Here is a 24,955-nt window from a genome sequence, read left to right on the forward strand (position 1 = left end):
ATGGGCCTGGATAATGGTCAGTCTTTTCATAAAAACTAGCACTGAATCAGTAGGATGTTACTTACAGATTTGCCAGAAATGTGACAAGGAGCTTGAGACATTTAATTTCTAATCCCATGTATTCCTTCATATGTAGTAGTAAGTAAACTGAATTAATTCAGAAACTGACTCCATTTAATGATTTGTAGTAAACAAAGAATGGGAGATTTGGAGATAAAACACTGTGGCAAATAAATGTACTCCTTCTCAAGGTTTAAGAACATGTTTTGGTTCATGGCTTACAAACTTGCATCATTTTTAGGCAAGATGTAGGGTTTAATCAGAAGGACTCTAGGGGAGAGGTGGTAGTAGTAGGGATTTAAGGAGAAATTATCCCTCTTAGGCATTCATAGACCATGATCCAATGGGGATGATAGCACAAAAAACATAACTGAGATATTTATTTTGAATTAAAATCGATATTTCACACTTAAAATCATTTGGCTGAAGCTTATTGGGTTTATTGAATCCAGCTATCTGCTGTTTTGGAAGGCACATCCAAGAATCTTGTTCATAACCTTTTTCAAATAAATGGAATGTGCCTAGCTAATGTAAGGCTTCTCTTGCCTGTTTAAATGTTATTAGAGATAAATAAGTACCCCTTTATTCTTGAAGAAAGGTCTGAGTCCCATCTTTTGTGTTACTATTTATATTATAGTATGTGCAGAATCTTCCATACTATTTATAACAGTGTTCTTAAAGTTTATTGCCCCATTGCTCAAATAAATTCTACAAATCCAACTGAAATTAAATGTCCCGCATTTGTCATTTGTTCTCTTGATATTCACCTGAACGTCTCTGTAATAACAATAAAGCTGAAAACTGCTTGAGTAAAAAATGCATTCCATAATTCTCATGCAATTACATGAATGAGGTGTTGACGAGTGAGAGGGAGTATATGACCATCAGTGAGAGTAGAATTTGACTCTGGTCACTGCAAAAAGGCAGCATTTCAAATTAAGTTTCAGGACTATTTTTAGAAATCTTAAAAGAAATAATGAATATTCCATTCCAAGCAAAAGGTGAATAATGAGAAATTTGAAATAATTCAAATCTATTAGCATCTGTAGTGAGCAGATGTCAATCAATCAAACAAATTTTATGAGGACATATAAAGATAGATCTACAGACAAAAGATAAGCATGAAGAACTAGGAAACCTGTATGCCTTTGCTCTTTTTGTATTTTTAATGGGCTTATTTTCACATTTTACTACCATTTGTAGGTGTCCTTATCTGCTTTGGGTTTTTTTGTCAGTTTTAGGAATCCCATTGTACAATGATTTACGCATTTTTTTTAAATGTCCAGTATTTGCAATACTGCAGTTTTGGTAGAACCAAATTGATTGCAGTTATGGTCCTGAATTGCCCTGGACACTAATCCCCCTTGTTTTAAGGGAGCAGCTGATGTAGATAAGACTTACAAGGGTGAGTAAGAGAGATGGGACATATGTGAGTAGACATTCTAGGATAAGAGTGAATGGTTGACTCTGGAGCGAAGAGAGGACAAAAATAGCAATTGTAAATGCCAGACTGTAATTTTGGGAGCTAGTGCTTCCTTTTATGCTCATTTTTAGCAGAGTTAATAACAACAGTGATTTTTTTAAATGTACTACCCTTGACAATGGTGGCTGACATGGTAAACTTAAACCATTATGAAAGCAGACCCTAGTAGGCTTTCTCTTTGGGGTCATTCCATTGTACTTCTGAGCTGCCTGATGTCACAGCCCACTTTATTACTCAAGTTTCTGGTGAATGTTTCAGAATAAAACCTTAAAATTTTATACATACAAGACCAGATATTCTGTTTGTAACTAAAGTTGGAAGAATTTGAAGATATATCAATTCATCTGCATTTAAGAAGAGTATTATTTGCCATGTTCACATCAGAAAAATATTATTGGAATGAATACCAAGGCAAGTAAATGTTAAGTCATTGGTTTAAGTATACTTAGAAGCACTGTTTCAAGCCTGGACAAATAATTAAACATGGAAGCGTTTATTAGACATGGGAGCAGAACTAGCATTTTAGGACTTGACTAGTGAGATACAATAATATACCACAATATATTCCAGTCTTCTATAGAAATGAAGTTGTAATCCCAAACAAAAATTTTATGGACAGCAAATAAATCCAAAGAGATTAGAATAGTGTTTATGTCTACTCTTTGAGAGGATAAATTGACCAAGTCATTAATTATAAATTCCTAATTGCACTCTATGAGTAACCCTTAAGCTCTGGAGTATACTTTGTGTTGTGGGAACTAAAAGGGCTCCCATTAGGCAGCGTAATGGGAAGCCTGGTAAACTCTGCTCTCAGAGCAAGAAGGTATGCATGAGTACTTTCAGCATATTCTACATTCAGTAGATGGCAGTGGTATGCAGTGATATATTAATTCTGGATTTTCTCTTGAGCAGACACTCTTACGTCTGTGAATCCAAGCAGTGTTGTTTTGGCGATTTATCTGAGGCTCTTTCTTCCTCAGAAAATACTGAGATGCTAGATTATTCTTCACTTGCTACTCTAGAAAGTAACAGAAAATGAAAAAATCTTCATTAGACAGCACTTGGAGGAATCTGGTAAGTTTTGAATTTCAAACAGCAATACTACATCCAGAAAGGAACGTGTCTGTCTGGAGCATTGTCTCATTTTCCATCTATGCTCAGTATGTACACATCAAAGTCTCAAAACAAAAGTATTCAGTTAAGTGGGAACCGTGTGTGTTACATAACAGGAGTAGTAGCACAGTGACTTCTCGGAATACTGCACACAGAAATAGATATTTTCCCTTGCCCAGAGGAATGAATTGTAGATCTAGTGGGGGAAAGCAGGGTATCTGAATTGGGGTGGGGGTATATAAACAAACAAATTACTAAAACAATTAGAAATCATTGTAAAACTTTTAATTGCGGAAAACTGGAAGAAAAAGAACAAAACAAAAGCAGAAGTGCAGTTTATGTAGTAGAAATTGCAGATGAGTAGTCTAAGAGAATTAAAGTGCATCATTTAAGTAGATATTTTCTCATATGGCAGTTATTTCTAACCCAATATAAAATATTTAATGATTTATGATTGATAATGATGGAAGGAGTTGCTCCTTGTTGCACAAAGGGGTTTTTTCCCTCTCTATGGGAGACTGCAAAAGGAAAAGCATTAAATCTATTAGTCTGTGAACTGAGTTGTAATACAATCACAAATTCATCCTAAGGATTTTGAGCACCTTTAAGGACCTCAAAATCAATTGGTGGTCCCTTAGTAGGGAATAAAAACGTCACACATTTTCAACAAAGTGCAGACTCTGTTTCTCTGCTGTTTCAGACAGACACCTCATGAGAAACCAGAGAAACATTTCAATCTATTGTACATCTATTGTGTACAGAGCAAAAAGTAATATCATTCTGGTAGCAATGGCATAGCAGCATAGAAAATAGAGCGTTTCCAGCCTAGCCAAAGCTTCTGTAGCATTCAGTTTTTCAGGTGAGGTCTTTGTCCGTCCCTGGGCCCAGAAGTAAGTTTTATGCAAACTGGTCACAGCTGAAGTGTAATAATGAAAGGAGGAAATCAAGGCCTTTTAATTGGTTGGGGTACTGAAGAAAGAAATACATGCTAATCGATTCAGCCATGCTTAGCATTATCTGCTGCTGAGGGCTGTGTTAGAAGCTGCTCACCCGAGCACCGTGAAACCTTGGTGTGGAAAGTGCCCCTTCCAGGGACTGGGATCCAATCCTGCCCACAGTGGTGACCACATGTTTCTGTCTGCCTGCCTCTAGCAGTTATTCTCAGGTCAGAGCTCTAAGCACACACTTCATGCTCCATTTTTTCACAGGGCATTTTATCCATATCCCAAGTATAGCACCTATTCTTTACTCCACAGAACACTGAATTCTTATCAAATGAACATTAACAATTTTTTCTCCACTTTCTCCAGCAGTTGTTTCTGCTGCCTTATCTTTTTCCTTTGAACTGTTTTCTATTTTGAGCAAAACCCTTTTTAATTTTTTTTTAACCTGAGGAAGTATATCTGCTTCTAAAAGTTGTAGGAATTGTCATGTATGTATATTAAATGCAGAGAAAGGATGTTTTGGGACATTAAGTTTTTGAATAGCTTCTTTTATTTTTTTAAGCACCGTTTTTCTAGGGTTTCACTTACATTTGGGACAATGATGCAGAGGATACTTTCATCCTGGCATTGCAGTGTCATTCTATTCACTCATCTTCCTAACATATCACTTTACTTGGGTAAGATTATCTTGTTCCGGTTGAATTTTATCTCTGTTGCTTCAGTTTTTCTGGGAACTTTTAAAATTCTTTATGAATTTACATTTGAAAGATTTCATTACCACTTTTATCATGAAACATTTTATTTTCTGTGCTAACTAAACCATCTTGACATTGCTGAAAGTATGCAAACCTCCTCCTAGTAGTGTTTCACCTAGTCTTGTTGCAGCAGCCAAGAGTTGCCATCTTTAGGCAAAATGGAGAATTTGTAGTAAAGAAAACTCCATCCAAATAAATGTGACTCGTCTGTGTAAGTACTTGAGACAGTTTTGCTGACAGTGTTCCAATATTTTTGGGAGCATAATATTTCAATGATTGCAAGATTTATTTGTGTACTATGAACCAATATAGGCTTTGTATAAGTTGAAACTTTGGAGACCCTTGTCCTTTAAAATGTCACATTTAAAACTGCTAAAACATACTGTGTTGTTAGCAGTTTCATTACATGAAATGTTCTTTCTAAAAAACAAAACAAAAACCACAAACCCACGTGCTATTTTCATGCCAAAATGGTTTGGAAGCCTGCATCTGGGTTTATAATAGAAGAGTCAGCTACATCTTACTGCTGACAATTTTCTTCTGCCATTTCACAGATAGAAACAAGAAAATGCACAGCTGTAGTGGGTTGACTCTGGCTGGATGCCAGACACCCACCAATGTCACTCTATCACTCCCCTCTGCAACTGGACAGGGGGGAGAAAATATAATGCAGGTTCATGAGCTGAGATAAGGACCAGAGAGATCAGCCACTAAATACTGTTATGGGCAAAACAGGCTGGAATTAGAAATACTAATTGAATCTACTTACAAAATCAGAGCAGGATAATGAGAAGTAATATAAAACCTTAAAAACACCTTTCCCCACCCCTCCCTTCTTCTTAACTGTACCTCCTCCTCCTCAGTGGCAGAGGAAGACAGGGAATGGATATTAGGTCAGTTCATTTCATGTTGTTTCTGCTGCCGTTCTAGCATGGTATCCCTCCCACAGGAGACAATTCCTCATGAACTTCTCCTGCTGGAACCCATCCCATACGGAACAGACCTCCACAGCCTCCTGCTGTGTGGGCCACTCTTTGATGGGATGCAGTCATTCAGGCACAGCCTGCTCCAGTGTGGGTCCCCATAGGATCACAAGTCCTACCAGGAAACCTGCTGTAGCATGGGCTTCTCTCTCCATGGGTCTGCAGATCCCTGCCTGGAGCCTGCTCTGTCATGGGCCTCCCACAGGTTCACAGTTTCCTCTCAGGCACCCACCAGCTCTGGTGAGGGGCTCCTCCATGGGCTGCAGATGGATCTCTGCATCTCCCTGGACTTTCATGGGCTGCAGGGGCACAGTGGCTTCACTGTGATCTGCACCACCAGCTGCAGAAGAATCTCAGCTCCATCACAATGGAGGACCTCCTCAATTTCCTCCTCCTCCGCTGACCTTGGTGTCTGCAGGGTTGTTCCTCTCAATGTTCTCAATCTGCTCTTCTCTGGCTGCAGTTACATCTGCACAATAGCTTCTTTTTATTTTCTTCTTAAACATATTACAACAGAGGTGTTCCCACCATTTCTGATTGGTCCAGCCTTGATCAGTGGAGCACTTTTGCTGTCTGATTGACACTAATTCTCTGAATAAACTAAAAATATACAAAAGTTGTCTGTTGGGAACATAAACAAATGGAGATCTTGTTTTGTTGTTTGGTTTTTGTTTTTTTTTTTACCTGAGGATGTGGAGGTTTTATGTTCCAAGTCAATGAACTGTTGTGTGGAGTTGGCTTATTTCAGGGCTGCAATCACAGTTCTTTTTATTTATACTCCGTTAGGACATGAATGTTCAGTGGCACAATTATGGTGACATGATACTGGAGATGGTGCAAACACAGGGTAAAAATCGGCACCTGCTGTCACAACTTTTTAGTCTGAACAGACAAAACACAGATAAACTGAAGGCACAGAAAGATGAAAAGAGCCATTGAAGGTGGAGCAACTATGTCTTAAGTTGCAAGCTGAAGACAAACCTGAGACCAGGCTTTATTTAATATCCTACCCTTTTGTAATTTCACCTAAATTAGTGAAAAATTAAACATTCCTCTCAGCTGCTGGGTGCTGAATAATAACTGAAAGAATAATCTTCTGGGGAATTAGCTTTACAATAGTACTTAAATCAACTTTTATAAAGTTTATAACAAAATTTGAGAGAGGAGAGCTGGATCAGCTGTTGCTTACTAATTCCTAGCTTAGACCTTGCTAGCTCTCCCTATCATCACAATTATCCCAGCTGGGATAAAACTCAGGCAGATCTAGTCACCTCTTACCTAAAGCCCTGAGATCTCTGAGATATCACAGCTTGATAAAACTAACAGTATGGACTGGTTTAGAACCAACTTTCTGTCTGTGAAGCAGAGCTGGAAAACCCTCAAATTTGTCTTGTCCCTAGAGTTTACCATAAATATTCCTGCTATTTTAGACAGAAGAGCCAGTACCAAATCCATCATAGCACCACAACTGTGCATGGCCAGTGCTGTCTGTGGAAGGACAGGCAATATTTTGGCCCAGATGAGTAAATATCTAAGGATACATGTAGAGGTCCTTTTGTAAATAGGAGATAAATCCTTGAACTATGGTTATTTATGATTATAAACTGAGATTATGCCCTGAATGAACACAGGGTCAATAGCTCAATAGTGCCTTTTAGCTCAGATTTACTCTGTGGTAAGCAGTGCAGTCTTGTACATTGGCCACAAGAATGCCACAGTGTAAATATTCTCTCAGCTGATTAAAACAAATATATCCCATAGGATATATGCTGGCTGTATTTTAATAGTTTGTGTAATATGGTCTTGGAGCAAGAATGGGTTGAGTAAGCACTCTCCACTCAATATTTCCCATTCATGTGGGTTTCACACTTAAAACATTTTATTTTTTCATTTTCCTGTTTCTTTCTTAGTTTTTCCCAGTGTGACTTTGAGGTGTTTTGATTTTAGTAATACTTTGCCAATCTATCTTATTATATTAATGCTTCTGCTTTTCTTTTGTGAAATTACTATGTCAAAGGAATTTAACTTGCATTGTGAGGATATGAACCTTTGCTGTGAAAATGGACACATTAATAGGTGATAGATAACACATGAGATATGACTAAAGCAACTAAGAACTTGTTAGAAGCCAGAAGAAGCAACTTCAGCGGCTTTTTCATGGTGATTTTTGGCTGTTTTATAGAAGAGCTTGTAGGAGTACGTATGGACTTGATATCCTGCTTCCGGCTGCAGCGTGATCAGGAGTCAGTGGCACATATTCTATTCAAAGAAGATGTTCATTAGTTTGATTGAAATGCCAAGTCCTTTGAGACCTTAGAATCGCAGTTGTGTACAGACAGACGGGCTTGGCTACGCCGCTGGCAGAAGGGGGAAAATGACCGTGCTTGTGTTGGGCAGTTCATAGTTCAGGGGGAGTTGCCTCTGTCATTAGAGCCAGAAGCCTTCCAGTAACCTGTGCTGCCCGTGACTCTTATACAAACGAGCTTAGGTTGTTTTTGTGCCGGCCTGGGGGCTCGCTGATTGTGTTTTACCCAGCAAACGCGGTGTACTATTAGGCAAACGAGCCCTTGAAGGAAGCTGAGCCATGGGCACATGCTGAAAAGCTGATTGCTGCCCGGAGGGACAGCAACCGCAGCAGGGGAGCAGCAGGCACGCAGGCGGTGCTTTTCAGCACACAACTGACCTAGATTTCCCTCTTGGGGCAGGCCAGGCTGGGCTGGTGTGAACCCTGGCCCAATGTGGGTTGCTCGTGGAAAGCAGACTCTGCAGTGTTCCTGCTCAGGCTTAGCAACGCAGCTACAGCTGCAATTTTATACTTGCAATGCCTGGCTCCTCGACAGAGCATCAATCTGTCCTCCTGTTTCACTTTCTGGGCATTAAGGGGTGGTGTTTTGGCTGTAATCAGACTTTTGCTAAAGGATTTTATGGGGAAAATAGACAATTTTATGGGGCAAAAAGCAGCTACTTGTTCCCACAGGAAATTCAATGTACTTTGCGAGTGTCTGTGTCTATATGTTCTTTGTCTGAGCAAGAACGGTCAGTTCCTAGCCTATCCTTCACCAGGCTGTGTTTATTCATCAGTACTTGTCCACTTGAGGCATCTCATTCAGAACTCACACCAATTGTTTCCCTATTTTGCCGTTTTGTATTCTTCGTTCTGTATGATTCTGAACTACCCGACGTTTCTTATTAGTAAAATTCTAAGTTTATTGGAGAAGAGGTGGCATTTCTTCTGCAATAAGAAAATAAATTAGTTTAAACTGATATTTTTAAGAAATTTTAAGTAAAGTAGGTCTCCTAACCTTGATCAGTTGCAGTAAGACTTGGGCATTTTGTCTTAAAATCCCAGCCTAAAACTACACCCATGTGACCTCTGAGAAACCGCCTAAAGCCAGTGGTAAGGATTTATCTTGGCAGATAACCAGCATCTTCCTGCAGTATGAAAGGAAACCAGCTCTCTTCAGAGCTAAATGTTAATTCAGACTAGGAATTGAAAAAAGTAGGAGAATACAAAGATTTAAAATTACTTTAGATGCACAGAAATATTTTTAGTGAATAAATATATTTAACTGCAGGTCCTAATGCTGCAAGTTAGTCATGTTCCTTGTCTGACTGCCAGGGATGGTTCTCTGAATTTGACATAACAGGCGGCTTGTTACTGTCTTCAGCAATAGCTGCAGGTATCCAGAAGTTTTTTAAGTGTTTTCAGTGGAAAATTCATGAGACTGGGGGCAGATGTACTGGTTCTGAGGATATTTGCTTGCATCAAAAGTTTCTGCTGTCAGCCAGAGGCAGCGTCCCATTGAAAAAAAGAGGAAAAAAAAGAAAAAGAACTTTATCTTTTTGTGTTAGTTCCCTTTTCTGTTCATTATGATTCTTTTGTATGTTCTGAGGCTTCTACTCTCTTGTAATTTCTGGGGAAAAAAATGCCATAAATGAAAAGGTGGTATTTTAAAATTCACAGCAGTTTTCACAAGATAATTGTTTTAACTAATATTGCAATTAAAATGTGCATGGCCCATGTCTGTTTTAGGTGATTTGTAGGAGACTCTTCTCTTCAGATACTTGTTATTTCAAAACCCAAAAAAGTGATATTTAGTTTGTATTTATCTAAGTATTTTACATAATTTCTTCAGGTACTCATATACTTGTAAGTATGATAATGTATTTGTATTATTTGCAGTATTTCTATGCTTACAGCCCCACTCAGACCTAAGATGTGCAGAAATTAGTGTCAGAAAATGACTGTGCATTGTAGGATGACCATTTAATATTCTTCTGGGAATTACCTGAAATACTTCACAATGTTTTTTGCATATGAAAAACGATGAAAAATTAAATCTATAGTTAATTTAGGAAGCTATTCGGTCTCTGTACATCAGAGATCTTGGAATATTTTGCTTTCAGAGCTTTCATTGTAATCCCTAGGGTACATAAATATATTTTTTTTTCTTCTCTCCTCAGAAATTTTTCCCAGAGATTCCAGTCTAAAAGACAAGTTCATAAAACATTTTACAGGTAAGGCAGCTGCTTGTGTTTTCCCACACGTGCATATTCTAAGTAGCTACAAATGTCACACCACTAATTTTTTGAGGCTCAACACCAAATTAACGTTTCTGAAGTTAAATACGCATAATTTTAGAACTAGAAATTTTTGAGGAACTCTGGTTTCATTGAATAATCAACTGAACTATCTGGCCAAAAGTAACTATCAAAGTGTGCTAAGTTAAAACACTATTTAAAACTCACTGTTTAACTTTTATCCTTGTATTGTGCTTTCCACATTTATTTTCACATTCACTAATTTTAGAACTTCTCATTGGACTGCACATATCTTTAAGAAACAGACCTTTGTGACCAAGTAAGTTTTCACCAAGTCAGGGAAGATTTTTTTGCATCTGTCTCATGATGTCTGTGTGTGGATACTTATTTTAGTAGTGGAAACAGATAGAACAATGAAGTATTAAATTAGTGTAAATGAAAAATAAAAATAACTTGCTGTTTCTGTTATGAAAATTTACGAGAATTACAGCCAAGTACTTGTAAACTGAGGTAGACTTGTATAATGCACTTAGCTTTGGGACTGTATTGTAACTACTGAGAAAAATTACTGTATCCTCTGAATACATGCAATACGAATTGCCAATGGCAAGATGCTTGCACTCATTATTTGCTCTCCAGTTCCAACTTCCTGTAACTCAGAAAAGTGATGGTCTCAAAGTATGACACTGCAAATCTCTTGCTGATTTTCAAGGTTATTTGAAGTATTGAAGCTAAAAGCTAGAGAAATAGTTGGCCATTGGAGCATGAAAAAGAGAACTGGAAATAATTATGTATTTCCTCTTTGCTGGAAATTTCAGGCAGTGCCTGACAAGAAAGGAAGGTATTTGTTGTCTCTTTTACATGGGGGAAGTGTATTCAAACCTTTGGGATAAGCACAACTTTTAGGAACTTTCTGCCAATGGCTCACTGCAACCCGACAGAATCTGCAGGAAATGTGCCAGAGCCAGCTGGCCCTTCACCCTCACAGTAAACAAGAGTAATTGTGAACCTGACCATTTTCAGTCCATATGAGAAAGAAATTAACACAGTGCTTCAAACTATGCTATGCTATGTAACACAGCAATACTGAATATTCCTCTCCTGGGAAGGACAGACAAAAAACATTTGTTTATGTTAGTACTTAATCCATTTCCTTTTCATTTTTAGCTTTGGAAACTTCTCAGCTACCATAAAAATCTCAACATAAGAATCTGGGGAAGCTAAGTAATGAATACAGAATGAGTTTCATTACTCAAAACCAGGGAAAAACAACCATGAGTTTTACAGAAGGTAATTTGAGAGTGGTAAATCATAGAAAATAAAAAGAGAAAAAAAATACTTGAAGGCCTGTCTCTGGAGCCATTCATTAAATTAATAGTCCTTTTCTGCATGAGTAGTTGCCATCAAAATTGCTGAAATTACTTGAGTAAGATTAGTTGGAATGAATGAGGAAAGCAGGATCATTCCAAAATACCGAAAGTTTATTTGTTGGCTCAGAATTTCTGCCTACAGTTAGTTTCTTTTCTTTTTCTTTTTCTTTTTCTTTTTCTTTTTCTTTTTCTTTTTCTTTTTCTTTTTCTTTTTCTTTTTATTTTTCTTTTTCTTTTTCTTTTTCTTTTTCTTTTTCTTTTTCTTTTTCTTTTTCTTTTTCTTTTTCTTTTTCTTTTTCTTTTTCTTTTTCTTTTTCTTTCCTTTCTTTCCTTTCCTTTCTTGCTATCTCTCTCTGTTTCTCTTTTTCTCTTTCCCTCTTCTTCTCTTTTTCTCTCTCTCTCTCTTCCTCTCTTTCTTTCACTCTTTTTTAAAATAAATCCTAAGATCTTCAGTGATGGAGTTTTCTGCCTGTTGTTTTTAATTTTATTTTATTTTTCATAGCTTTATTAGATCCTGTAATCCATAGGCATTTTCTTAAAATACAGTGGAACTTCGAGTTTTGTTATTCTGTTTCAATCGTAATCTTCTAACAGCCTTCATTAATTAAACTTTGATTGTAGTCCTTACTAATTCAAGAATTAGGACATCCTAAACTAATGAAGTTGTGGGGGAAAAAAAAGAGAGAAGCTGAAATCAACATTATCTTTATAGTCCATTATCTTTACAGTTTCAGGGTTAAGAAAATTATTGCACGCTTCTCATATGCCAGGAATAATAGACACATTTTAAGCCAAATAAGAACCGTATGTAACAGTGCTTGACTATAGGAAAAATCATAAATAATCTTGTGAGTCATAAAGCAATCTATCAATTTAGCTTGAAAAGCCAGCTGACATAGAGTGTTTTGTAAGGCACAAATAAAATTAACAGCCTATTTTTGATGACAGGGAAGAGAGCTGGAAAACCATATATTATCTGAAGGGACATGGAATTTATTTAGTGACAAGAGCCAGTGTTGTCTCCATACATGCTGGATAATTTCAAATTACATACTTTTCCTTGAGTCTAATTACTCACTCAGATAAAAAAATATTCCAGTTTGTTGAAAAGATTATTTGTGGCTGAAAAAATTTACTGAAATCCATGTACTGCTGTAAAATATATCTAACCTTCAGGTATGTTCACTGTCATACAAAGGAATCTTCTCTGGAGCTCATGGCAGTTTTGCTTCACTATCCAGAGAGAATTAGCTTGATATATTTTACCAAGCTCATAAACCATCTTTCAAGTTATGAAACAAGTTTGGTTTTTTTTCCAGAAATGCTTCCTATCTTCCTCTGAAAGGAGAACTGGCCAACAGAGTCTGCTTCATGTGGATCATTTTGTAGCATTGCTTGAAACAAGCTATTCTTATTCAGGGTTCCTACTTGTACTAAATTTAGATTTAAATTTAGTCTTATTCACTTAATATCAGTTAATGTCAATGTTTTCTTTCCAAACCACAGGATACTTGTCCCCAGCTGTCAGGGACAGTCTTGCTAAAAAGGTCACATGATGCAAATATTACATTCTTGCTCTCCTTGAATGTCACCAGTAATACTTTCCCGGGGCCATTAGTGATTTTGGAAGGGGTCTTTGGCAACTTGTTACAGTTGAGCCATGTTTTTATAGAAAAAATAGAACCATAGAACGGTTTAGGTTGTAAGGAACCTTAAAAATCGTTGAGTTTCAACTCCCTGGCCATGAGCAGGGACACCTTTTATCAAATAATAATATAAACAGATGGCACTGTGTATCCAGAAAAGAGAGCAGCACACTATACCCTGGACATGCAGGGATTTGCCTTGACAAAGATGAAACACATCCTGTGTTCAGAACATCTCTATGCTTTTTTACTAGGATTATTTTAACAGGAGATCATGTTCCTAGGTGTTATTCAGCTGTCATTTTTTCCCTCAACACCCACACTGTATATTAAGAATTTTATAAATCATCTATGTGCAAATTAAAAGCATTAGTACATGAAAGTACCTAATCTTTCCAGGAGCAGAAACTCATATCTGCTTAATATGTTGCTTTTATTTAACTTTACAAATAGTATCCTCAGCCCATGTGCATTATTCCTTCCACACTGTACTACAGACATCTATTGAACAAACTAAATTCTACTGTAATTACCATTCTATTTTTCACCATATAAGAAATTTTTTTTGCTAATTTTGAATTACTGGAATTTCAAGGCTAAACCAGCCTGTCATTTTCACCTGTCATTTTTCTGGTTTTTATATCATGAGCATACAGGCATGGCACCAAAATCTCTTTCTGTTATTTCACTAGCATTATTATACTTGTGTTGCATTGTAGTTGTTTAAGGTATAGTAAAACACTAAATGCAATTTTAGCCAAGAAAAAATGAACTTAATGCTATGTGTTGTTGTCATTCATTGAAGCTGCAGAGCAGTGACACTGAGAGCTTTTGGTTAACTCCTCCTTACTTTCAAACAGGGCCAGTCACATTTTCCTCAGAGTGTAGCAAGCACTTTCATCGACTGTATCACAACACAAGGGACTGCTCAACACCAACCTGTAAGTAGCAAATTACCTTTTAATGCTACCTGTGATACTTGTTTGAAAGCAACACACTTTTCCTATTAAGTGTTTGATGTCCTGGACCTTTTTTAACAGTTGCACAAACCAAAATGGAAATTCCTTAAATAGAAGTTACTTCAGCATTCTCTAGTGCAATGGACAAATTAATTAAAGTCAGTGTAAAATATCAGTATATTTTATTTAGAGAAGCTGAATCTCATTAGGGATGTGTAAGCACAAACTGTGGACGAAGTTTTGTGCTTTGGAAGCTTTTCAGGAGTTAACGTGGAAAAACAATGGCAATTTCTGGCTGCCTCACTTAGAAGCACTGTTTGTGAGCAGCTGAGGTGCTCTCTCACCATTGCTCAGCACCTCAGAGGATTTGGTGTTTGAAAGGGGATGGAGCAGCCCTCATCTCCATTTGCCTTTACACTTGTCAGAAGCTGGAATGTAGGAATCCATGGCTGATCCTCAAAAGATACACCTACAGCTTTCTAAGTAGACAGAGGAGTAAGCAAGGCATATTTCTATTACATGATGTATAACAAAAATACCATGTTGTATGCCTTGATACATGGATCCAGAGCATGTGAATATTATTTGGACTCTTATGTATTGCCTGAGTGTTTCACTTTATTTCTAAGGAAGCACAGTAATGTTATTTTTCTTCTAATTAAATAACTTTTCTTAAGGTTATAAACAAGAGTGTGATATTGAATGGTGTGAAGAACTTATTTTTTAGTTCAACTATCAAAGCAAAATGTAAAATAAAAAGGGTGATTTAAACCACGGCAGAGTTTTTGTCCCTCCCTCGCATCAAGCAAACCCAAAGCACACAGTGAGTTGCATTCACTTGAAACTTTCTGTTATACAAAGGAGAGCTAAATCTTCTGACTTGTGTCCACCTTATCCATTACTCGGGCTGATCATACCCAAGATCTTTCCCGGTGTCTTCAGACGGGTTTGATATTTTCTTTCAGGGACACCTTTGTCATCATGGGATGTCTGAGGTTGAGTTATTTCCTCTACCTCTGACATGGTTATACACTGTACAGATATTTTCTGAGGAACTGAAACCCAGATATCAATCTTTATTTTGCTGTCTGGCACAATTTATATTAAGTTTTATTAAAACACTTATTGAGCAAGAGTAGAAATTAGCACCTATGTACTTCTTGTTAGCAAATATCAGAACGGGTGGGAGTGACTTAGGGTCCACTTGAACCAAGTGGTCATTTGAACCAAGAACACACAACAGAGGGATTGGAAGTGGGAGGTTAATATCTTTATCTGAGGATTAGGAAATGTACTTAAATGTGAAAAATATGTAATTAAATCCATATTAATACTACAAGGAAAAATGAAATGTTTGAAACAGCCTGACTTCTGACTATATTATAGTCTGATAGTTAGAACAGGCTCCCATTTAATGAGTTAAATTCCTGGTCTTCCACATCTCAGTAGGAAAATACCTGGTAGAAATTTAATTCCTGCCATCACTTGTACTTTCCCTCTAGAGCACTATGCTCTATTATGCTAAGGTACAATCTAATATTGCATCTTGCACACATAATTTCATGATTTTCCATCAGATAACAGTTCCACTGTGTAGAGTGTCTAAAATTCAAGTACAAACTTTACATTTAATTTTATGCAGTTTTTTGAGGGTATCTGGCAACTGAGATTCATTATTACTGTGGGTAATTTTGTTTTATAGATTACAAAAGGTGTGCAAGATTGCTAACGAGATTAGCAATGAGCCCTTTGTGTACACAGTCCTAGGATGTTTGCTCTGTAAGTATCATTTTCCCCACTCATTTTCTTATTTGTTGAATGGTCTAGGGGTTTACTTTACACTTATAGCTTGTTATCAGGTGTGCATACAAAAATGTGGTATTATCAGAGTGTAGCAACATTCAGCTTTGGCATTGCAGAACTGACTGCTCCTCCTGGAAATACACAGAAGCACAAATACCTCTGACAGGCCCCACTGTAATTTCCTACAAGTCACTTGTGTCACTGCAATCCATAATTATGCACTGGGTGGCCTCTTACTACTCAAAATTTCAAGAAGTAGTCTGCTTGGTGAAATGAAAATGCCCAAGGACATCATCAGCACATTAATTTCAGGCTGCTCTGCAGAGGACTTTGTTGTTAATCCATGGAAGAATCAGAGTGTCTTGGTCTCAGGTCTACCAATGCAATCTTCATAGATAACCTGTCACTTCATTCATTTCTGCACTCCCTTTTCATTCCTATATTGTCTCGTAAGAATTTCTGAAAAGTTAATAACCACTTCATGGTGATGGAACAGAACTGAACATAAAGATGTGGAAAGCTAAAGGTTTCACTAAATAATCTGAGGAAGAAACCAGTCCATTCTTGTTTATGAATAGCATGTCAAATGTGTTAATTAAACAGCATTGTCACTGATAACAGTAACATCTCCTAGTGAGCTGTTGTTTGAATATTAATAAGATGGTTATACTTTCAAAGGTTAATTTGAAAATACACACACTGGTTGTTATTATTAACCGCTAAAATATATAAAATCATTGAGTTTTATTTATTTAAATTTTTTGAAATATGGTTTCCTTTCACCTCCTCCTCCTGAAAAAAACTGCAAGCTTGGAGCTTGAGGGAGTTGTGTATGTCACTTCTTCCTGCATCAAGACTTCAATTCATACTAATCAAGAATAAGAAAAGAAGAGTAGGATATGAGTCAGTGTTAGCTGATTTGATTTCCAAGTGGAGGTGGGATTCATTTTGGTGGCTGTGCTTTAAAGAATATAGCAATATTTCAGTCCTGAGAAGAAATGACATAATTTCTTTCTCTTCCTCTCTTCTTAACTATTTTCAGTCTCTTTGGCCTCTTGATTTCCAGGTGTTACTGATGATTTTGAATATATCAAGGACAATGAACCAGAGTCTGACTAGGCATCTCATTACTCAGCCAGTATCTCCTTTTTATGACTCAAATCAGAAATCCTTTTCTGCATCCTCTATTAAAAAAAAAAAAGGGGGGGGGGGCATGTACTTTAATTCCTGTTTGTTTTTTAGTGTTCTCTTTTAAATCTCAGCTTTCTCAAACATCCCACCGCTCTCTTACTTTCGACAGTTTTACCTTTTTAGTCCTGTTTTTCCTTTATCCGTATCCATTTACACCTCTGGATTAATGTATCAGGGCTTTCACAGATTTCTGGTGTTCCAATTTTTTTTTCTTTTTCTTTAAAGAGAATGAGTCAAAGACCTGCCTACACATCCACAGTACAGAAGCATCTATCTCATCCTATTTCCATCTTTAAAACATAAAAGGATCAAAAGTCGCTATGGTTTGCAAAGCCAGGTGTTTTAATTTGCCTGCCAAAAATACACTCAAAGACATGAAAAATAGGGAAGGAATGTTTTAAATGGTCAGCATTGCTAGCAGCTCATGTGCACTGCATTCACTTAAAGTTGTATCTAGGCTGACTTTCTCTCTACTTTGTTAAAAATATTGAAAACATTATTGGAAAAAGTATGGCCATGATCTGAGTGTTTCCCAGCTGTCTCTGTGCTCCCTCACACCATTCCTCCACTAACTACAGTGGATAGTGTCCATTATAGGTAAGACATCCTCAGATCTTCATGTTTACTCATATCCACTGATTCTAGGAATGGAAACATTTTCTTGAGAAGGGTGAAGAGTGGCAGGAATCACTCTCTCTTCCCTGTTAACAGGGAGTGCAACAAAGGTCTTACGTTCATCGCTCATTGCAATTCTAACATGATTCTCTGATTGCATCTCCTTCATCTGTTGGCACAAGGGATCTGTTTTCCTCACCACCCTCACACCAGTGTAGAGAGAACATGGCCATACATCCTCCTTCCTGTAAGAAAATATGCCTTCACTTTAACATCTGACAGTCTCGGAGATTCTTGGTTGCCTTGAAGAAGGAGCCTCTCTTGCTTGAAGAACTGGCAGTTATTTTAAGCCTTTTCCTGCCAGTACTAAAATAGACTGCCTTTTCCTCGTTAAAAAAAAGAGCTGCAGTGCTATTATGCAAATATTTTCCTTCCTCGTCTGTAAATATCCGGGTAGACAAAGAATATGTGGTCTTTTCCTCTTCGAAATGAACTTTTTCTTGGGGAAAGCCAATCATCTGCCCGCGGGATCTGTCCGTGCAAGCCGTGAAAGGATGTTTCAGCACCATGGAGAGGCACCATGCCCCGGGCAGCGCAGGGTTGGCTCCAGGGCCGGGATACCGGGCACATGCTGCCCTTACAGCTCTTAGGGGTTTGGGTGGGTTTGTTTTCATTTCCTGAGTCAGATCCCTGCAAATGTAAATAAAACATTTTTTGAAACCCAGAATGTGAACTGCATGTGACTCTCTGCATGGGGAGCTTCCCTGAAAAGTGCAGGAGTGCAGACCACCGTGTGTTAAACCTCTTGGCATTGAGGCTGAGGATTTGCCACGGCAAAACTCTTTAGTGTTCACAGGAGGGCAAGACTCTCTGGCATTTGAAGTAAATCTTATGATTTATGCAATCTGCAGGAAACTGGTTTATGAACAGAATTTTACTAAAGCATTCTGCTTCTCTTGTTTGAAACGAGTTATAAAATGGCATGTCCTTTTCTCTTGCAGACTTTTTACCAAGGAGAGAATTCTGATTTGCCAAGAAAGTGCCTTGAAATCTTCAAAAATGGAGAAAACATCTTTTATCTTTTTGATTTACAATGTTTTGTTACTAGATGCATTTTATTTTCATATATTTGTCCGACATTCCATATTTGTGTGAAACATTATTTTATTTTGTAAATTTGTTGCCTATAGTTCAGACAAGCCAATTATTTAAATACATTGTATATGAAGAATACTAATGATATACTGATTAAATGTTATAACCGTATGCAGGGAGTTGGTAAAATTTTGCTGTTTCTCTTGTTCCGTTGTATTTACATCGTTCTGCTCAGGCTCTTACTCTCATTATTTGCACTAACTTGAAATGCAGAAGTCTGTGTAACTGAAATCTGAATAAGCTGTTAAGTGGGGAAGTTTTACTTGCCATGGAAGATATTTTATATTATGAAGGTTTGTTAATATATACATATATATTATTGTGCATCAGAAAAAAAATTGCTCAGAAATGCACCTTGCTTTCAGAAACATTTGTATGACTATTCTGGATTTTCATCAGTTACATTTGTACTGGCACTTATGGAAAGAGTTGCAAATAATGTAAATATAAAGACTGGAAAACTGCAATGCAGTTTTGGTGGAATAAAGAACATAAAAATAAACTATTTTACAGGAGGGGTTATTTAAGTATATTAAGAGGTCACTTATATACATATTAATATATATATATTTAATCTACTGGTGAATTTGAAATGATCTTCCATGGAGAACTTCAGACTTGTGGGTTTAGTATTTTACAGCATTTCATTTTCATGAGGTAAATTTTATTCAGCCATTTATTCTTCAGCTGAATAAGGTGCAAACAGAAAGTCATCATGAACCTAGTGTGAACAACAGAAAACCTCTGCAAGTATGCAAAGAGGGTAATAAAAAAGTCTAATAGAAGAAAAAATGCTTTAAAGTATAATACCATAAATCCAAGGGGTATAATGAATGAATTTGGCTGGTGATACATCAGTCTTAAATATTTGGGAAGACTCCAAGGCACAACTGCTACATGTTTTTTATTTAAAATCAAATTGTGTTGGTCGCATTTCCTATCCATTTGCTATCTCTTCTCTTTTATTGCAAGCTCATGTGATTGCTTTACAAAGAACCTAGTATCCAGTGAGGGTTTTATGGTCATACCCTGAGTAATTGACAACACACATTAATTAGTATGCCCAAATCACAATTCTTGGAATTAATTGACCCTTCAAGCTAGTCCCTTCAGATTAAATATTATCTCTACCCTTTTCCCCACTGTGGACTTCATGAGCCCCTTAGCTTCTACACCTAGCCCTTTTCCCTCTACAGAGTAGCAGGAAAACTTTGCCCTGGTGTTCCTCACCAAATACCAAAGAGTTGCCTTGTTATCCAAAGGAGTTTTCTTCCTTCTTTCGATATGTTCAGTGTATTATGGCACCAAAACTGTGCAGTGTCCTCTGATGCTCTAAGCAGTCCAACCCACAACTTTTAGAAGTACTTGCTCCATCTATGATCCCAGCTGGAAGGTTGTTCTGTGCTCTTTCTGTTTGTGATTAACTGCATTGGTTTTCAAACTTTCTGCAAGCACATTCTTTTGGTAAGAGCAAAATTTTCAAGTCTTCTTCTAATCCATGTTGAAAGCAAAATTCATACTGAAAATCCCAGTGGTTTAAATCGTGAGAAGGATATCTTTGGACCTCTGTCAGTAACATACTTCATAGAAGGATTATTGGCTAAAACACTTCAGCAGAGGAGAAAGGATGAGGCTCAGAACAGGCAATCAGGCCCCAGGAAAAGCATTTTTCTTTAGTCCTGCTTTGATATTTCCACTCTGGTTTGTTAGCTTCTTGGTCTAAAAAAACAGTTTCTCCTTTCTTTCCTCAAAGGACTGAAAAGAATTCAAGTATTTGTGGGATTTTTTTTTCTGAAAATTACTTTTTTGATATCTAAATTCCAATGAGAAGACCTAACTTGGGTTATTTAATAAAACTTGAGATCAAATATAATGTGATTCAAATCGAAAAAGTTTCCCCTTTGAAAAAAATAAAGAAATCTTCTTTCTAGTGAATAGAAAAGTGATCAAGTCTCTATCTTAGGGAAGATCTGCAGATGTTACAAATATGCAAATTAGAGATTAGTTAAAATGACAAGTTAAAATATTTATGAGGGGGAAAAGTGAAATAATTAAAAGGATAAAATCCCATAGTTCTTCTTTTCTAGATGTCATATGGCTTAGATATGGCTTAGGGGTTTTTTTGTGGGGTTTTTTTGTTGGGTTTTTGGGGTTTTTTTTGGTGGAGGTTTTTTTAGTGTTTTGGGGGGGTAGTTTGTTTGTTTGTTTGTTTGTTTTTTTTTTTTTTTTTTTTTTTTTTTTTTCTGGAAACAAACTATTCTTGGAGACATTTGTGGCATGGATCCCTTCTTTCTGTTTGGCCCCTTTTTGATGCTCAGTATGCTCTAAATAGCTGGAAATAAACTCCAGCTTTTCTGAACTACCCCTCTACACATTCGTTTGTCTCCATACTCCATTATAGTTTTCAAATGCAGGGGTACTAAAGATAGTAGCATAAAAATCATAAAGTAGCACAACACAGTCATTTTCTTGTTTAACCTGAAACATAAGTTGTAGTCCTTCTAAGATCTGTTAATGGTCCTACATTTTAGGAATCAAGTCGAGAGGATGGTTTTAGGAAACACAGTAAAGAACCAAATGCCATAGAAACTGAGAGGAGATGATACACTCAAGTAAACTGCAGTTTTGTCATGTTTTCACATGATCGTTCTCTCTTCCAGATTTTCTTTCATTTTTTTTCTCATGCAGTTTAATCAAAAAATATTTTGGCTTCAGAAATACTTCTGATTGTTGCTTTTCCCATTACGGTGTTGTCCTTCCATGCTCAAAATTTTCTGTCTAATTTCTGTCCTGGTGGAGAGTATTGGATAAAGCCAGCATCTACAGTAGTGCCTCATCCCAGTTTTTCACTCTGCTAAACTGTTCACCTTTTTCAAACAACTTCATTGCACCAGACTTCTGAATTACTAAAGAAAACCACTGTCAACAAATACTGTTGTTGGTCTGGCACACTGCAGAGAGAAAGCCTACAGCATAAGGCCAGCAGCAATTTAACCTGGATCTGTGTGAATGGATAGTAAAACCCAAAGTTCAATTTTCTGCCTTTATTGCTGAGACCATCTTAATTTTTTATCAAAGCACTGTAAAAGTTTTCCAAGTCTGTGATTTGGGTGCTGCTCAAATGCAGGACAGAGATCCTATTTTCATCTCAGAGAGGTTAAAGCCACAGAGTAAAACAGTGTGAGGTAAGTGTACATGAAAACAATGAACTTTTGATGATTGGTGAGGTGGAAAACTACTCCATTGTCAGTTGTCTAAATGCATCACTTGGAGATTTGACAGCACAGAGCAAGACAGCCAAGCAGAGTTTTATAAGGAACTCTTCGTGTGATGAGGGCTCTCATTGTAGAGGGGCTTTTCTAAAAAAATTAAAGGAACTCAACGCTACACTTAGGAACCTAACATTTCCCACATAGGAAATTAGTGATGGTATGAATACCTGCAAGTGTCAGAAATGGAAATTTTAGCATGGAATGAGACATTAGTCTTAAGAAGAAAATTATACCATGGAAGACACTAAAAATGAGAATAAGCAGAAATGTGGAAAAGATTACCTGTTGGATTCACCTTGGACACATACACTGGTCGCCTATTGTGAAGACCAGCAAAAGTGTTCGGAGAGTGATTAAAATGTAAAACAATAAAATGAATATATGTTCAGATCATATATAAAAGATGGCTGTGTTGGTTTTCTGAAATGGATAAAGTCATGATATTAGATAGATGAATACACTAGGCATAGGAAATGTAGAAATCCTAATTGTTTTCAACATGGCCAAAGAAACCAGCACTTCACAGACATTCTTTTCATCCCACCTGACCCTCCTTGTCCACTACGGGTCTCTAATTCACCTGGGCCAGAAGCATGCACTGGTCAGCAGAAAGAGAGATGCTGTTTATAGACCTGTCAGAGCTACCCAGCACAAGGTGGTTTGGCAAGAGAGACTCTGAGCTGCAACAACTGTTTGGTGCAGAAGACCAGGATGAATAGCTGCCGTGATACGAAAGAAAGTATCTGCCTGAAATATGTCCTGCTGCTCTCACCATCCCATTATCAGGGGCTACCTGCACTGGACCTGAGCTGGGAAAGATAGCTATGGAAAAGCAAAGGAGAGGTACAAATAAAAGGAGTGAGGGTAGGCAGCACTTACTGCTCTGGACTATGGGTTTGAATTTCCTAGGCTAATATTTTCTGGTCATTTACATTTAACTTCTTGCCTCCTCCATTAACAATATAATAGTTGAACTTTCCACCCAGTCTTACCTCCTCACTGTCTCTACAAATATGAAAGCCTTATCCTCTGCTCACAGACAGATATTAAAAAAAGATCAAATATAATCATTATTATTGTTATTATCAAATATTACCATTGCCATTTCCACCAAAGAAAGAACACGGTACAAATATTTTGTGAAGCTTTCATGTAGCTTCACTGTAAGACAACAATTCTTCAGTATTTTGACAGACAAATTTATATAATTTGTTAACATGGTTTTTACTTTCAGACCCAAGGATGAGTATTTTTTTCAACCATACCAGCATCACTCTACTATCCATGTAGAGTGTTATTAATGTAATTACACTACACAACATAATGAGTGTAATTAATTTACTATTGGTGCTCATTTGTCCTTATCACTCCTGTAATTCTATAGAAGTGCAGTAATTCTGCCCCTTGCTTAAGTAGTTGATTCATTTGCTTACTTGAGTATCAGAAAATTTTTGTGCCCTCCTGTTAAAGACATTTCTTCTAAAAAGAATAGTCCTGTCATTGGGATTGCTGTCCATTTTTACATTGAATATGGTAGTTTTTGTGATTTATATATGAAACAAGAAGTTCAAGGAATAATTACTAACTCATTTACTACAAAAAAACCTGTTATATTTATTTGAAATATTCACTGATGGTCATGCACCTTCACTTATGAAGCACATTTTGCAGTAGTCTGCTGCAATATGAACTCCATTTATGCCGTTTGCCTCCCTTAGAACTCATTGTCTAAATAGTGTGTAAATTAAATATTTTCAATTTCTGTAACTGATATTTCTTTTCTAGTAACATTCACTTTAGTTAGAGCTGAACAACGAATTTATATTTTCATGGAAATATTTCACTTCCATGTCTCAGAAAATGTTAGCTTGAAGCCCATCATTATATCTGTACATGAAATGTAATATGACTTTTCTCATATGCATTGTTTCGTGGTTATCCAGGTCAAATTTATTGCTTTCATTGTTTCCCTGTCACTCAGTATCTTAAGGTCTGGTAGGAATATTTTAAAGGTCAGCTTTCATCTTTGGTACCTAAAGTGCATTCTTATTATCAACAAAAATAGTTTAAATTGATCAATTTCTCTTTGTGTTTTGTTAGAGAAGGGTATATTTTGCATTTGGTGGTAAGAAAGGCCTAAGAAAGCAAACAAACTGCAGCCTTTCCTTTATTTTCCATTTTGAACCCTGCTTCTCCCAATAAATATGCCCCTGCTTCATGATGTTGTCCCTGCTTCAACTGGAAGATATGAGGACCTATATAACTCATACATCCCTGAATGCCACTTTGAGTGCTTCGTAGTGCTATATGGAAATGCCACTTAAAGTTTTTGTGTCTCTAAACTTCTGTGAGCTTGAGCTATTTAGGGCTTCCAATGGGAGCAATTTCTCTTCACATGATCTCCACATCCTTACTGCCATCCCCGTACGGCATCAATCACTAACTCCTAGGTGTAATTCGCTGTCTGAAGAGTCTGTATGAAGATGTACTCTATGGCACTTGACTATGGACAAACTTCTGGATGATATTTTGAAAGTATAAGACCCTGAATAATTTCACTGTCAGATTCTGAAAGACTTATAGCGGCAGTTTTAAACATTTTTTTACTAGGGGTCACCATTATGTTTATCAAATTAGATTAATTAAAAGATTATAAGATGCCTTCATCTAATAGGTTAATTCTGCATCTTAAGAGGTGTCTCCCATTCATATACCCCAAAGAAAAGCAATAAACACTTATGACATCAGAAACTGGAGTTTGCAAGATGGGGGAAAAGCGTCTTTAGCGTTACCTGCTCCTGAACAGTTCCTTCATCTTTTCCATACCCCGAGAATAACTTGTACCTCTCTTCCATGAATTGTCCAGGTTTCAGGGTACATTACCTAGGCTCATGGTTTATTTACAGGTGGTAACCAGACACAAAGTATGGAAAGATTGCTTCTGAACACTAGAGGTTTGAACATGCCCAGTCACACACAGACCCAGGGTACACAGCAGACTGACACAGCACATAAAACACTGTCTTATATTTTGTTCTCGCTTTAACAACAGGAATGTGTTTTT

General features: G+C 37.0%; 1 protein-coding gene across 1 annotated transcript in view; it reads left to right on the plus strand.

The window, feature by feature from the left end:
* Nucleotides 1-19,158, plus strand: part of ALKAL1 (ALK and LTK ligand 1) — a 36,001-nt gene extending 16,843 nt beyond the window's left edge. Inside the window, exons 3-6 of the mRNA XM_066205277.1 lie at nucleotides 9,803-9,856; nucleotides 13,757-13,837; nucleotides 15,558-15,634; nucleotides 18,466-19,158. Of these exons, the coding sequence (XP_066061374.1) occupies nucleotides 9,803-9,856; nucleotides 13,757-13,837; nucleotides 15,558-15,622 (200 nt within the window). The 3' untranslated portion in view covers nucleotides 15,623-15,634; nucleotides 18,466-19,158. The remainder of the gene's footprint in view (nucleotides 1-9,802; nucleotides 9,857-13,756; nucleotides 13,838-15,557; nucleotides 15,635-18,465) is intronic.
* The last annotated feature ends 5,797 nt before the right edge of the window (nucleotides 19,159-24,955 follow it).

Source organism: Chamaea fasciata, unplaced genomic scaffold, assembly GCF_029207755.1.
Source record: "Chamaea fasciata isolate MVZ Bird 193981 ecotype frontalis unplaced genomic scaffold, bChaFas1.0.hap1 SCAF_1, whole genome shotgun sequence".
Lineage (NCBI taxonomy): Eukaryota > Metazoa > Chordata > Aves > Passeriformes > Sylviidae > Chamaea > Chamaea fasciata.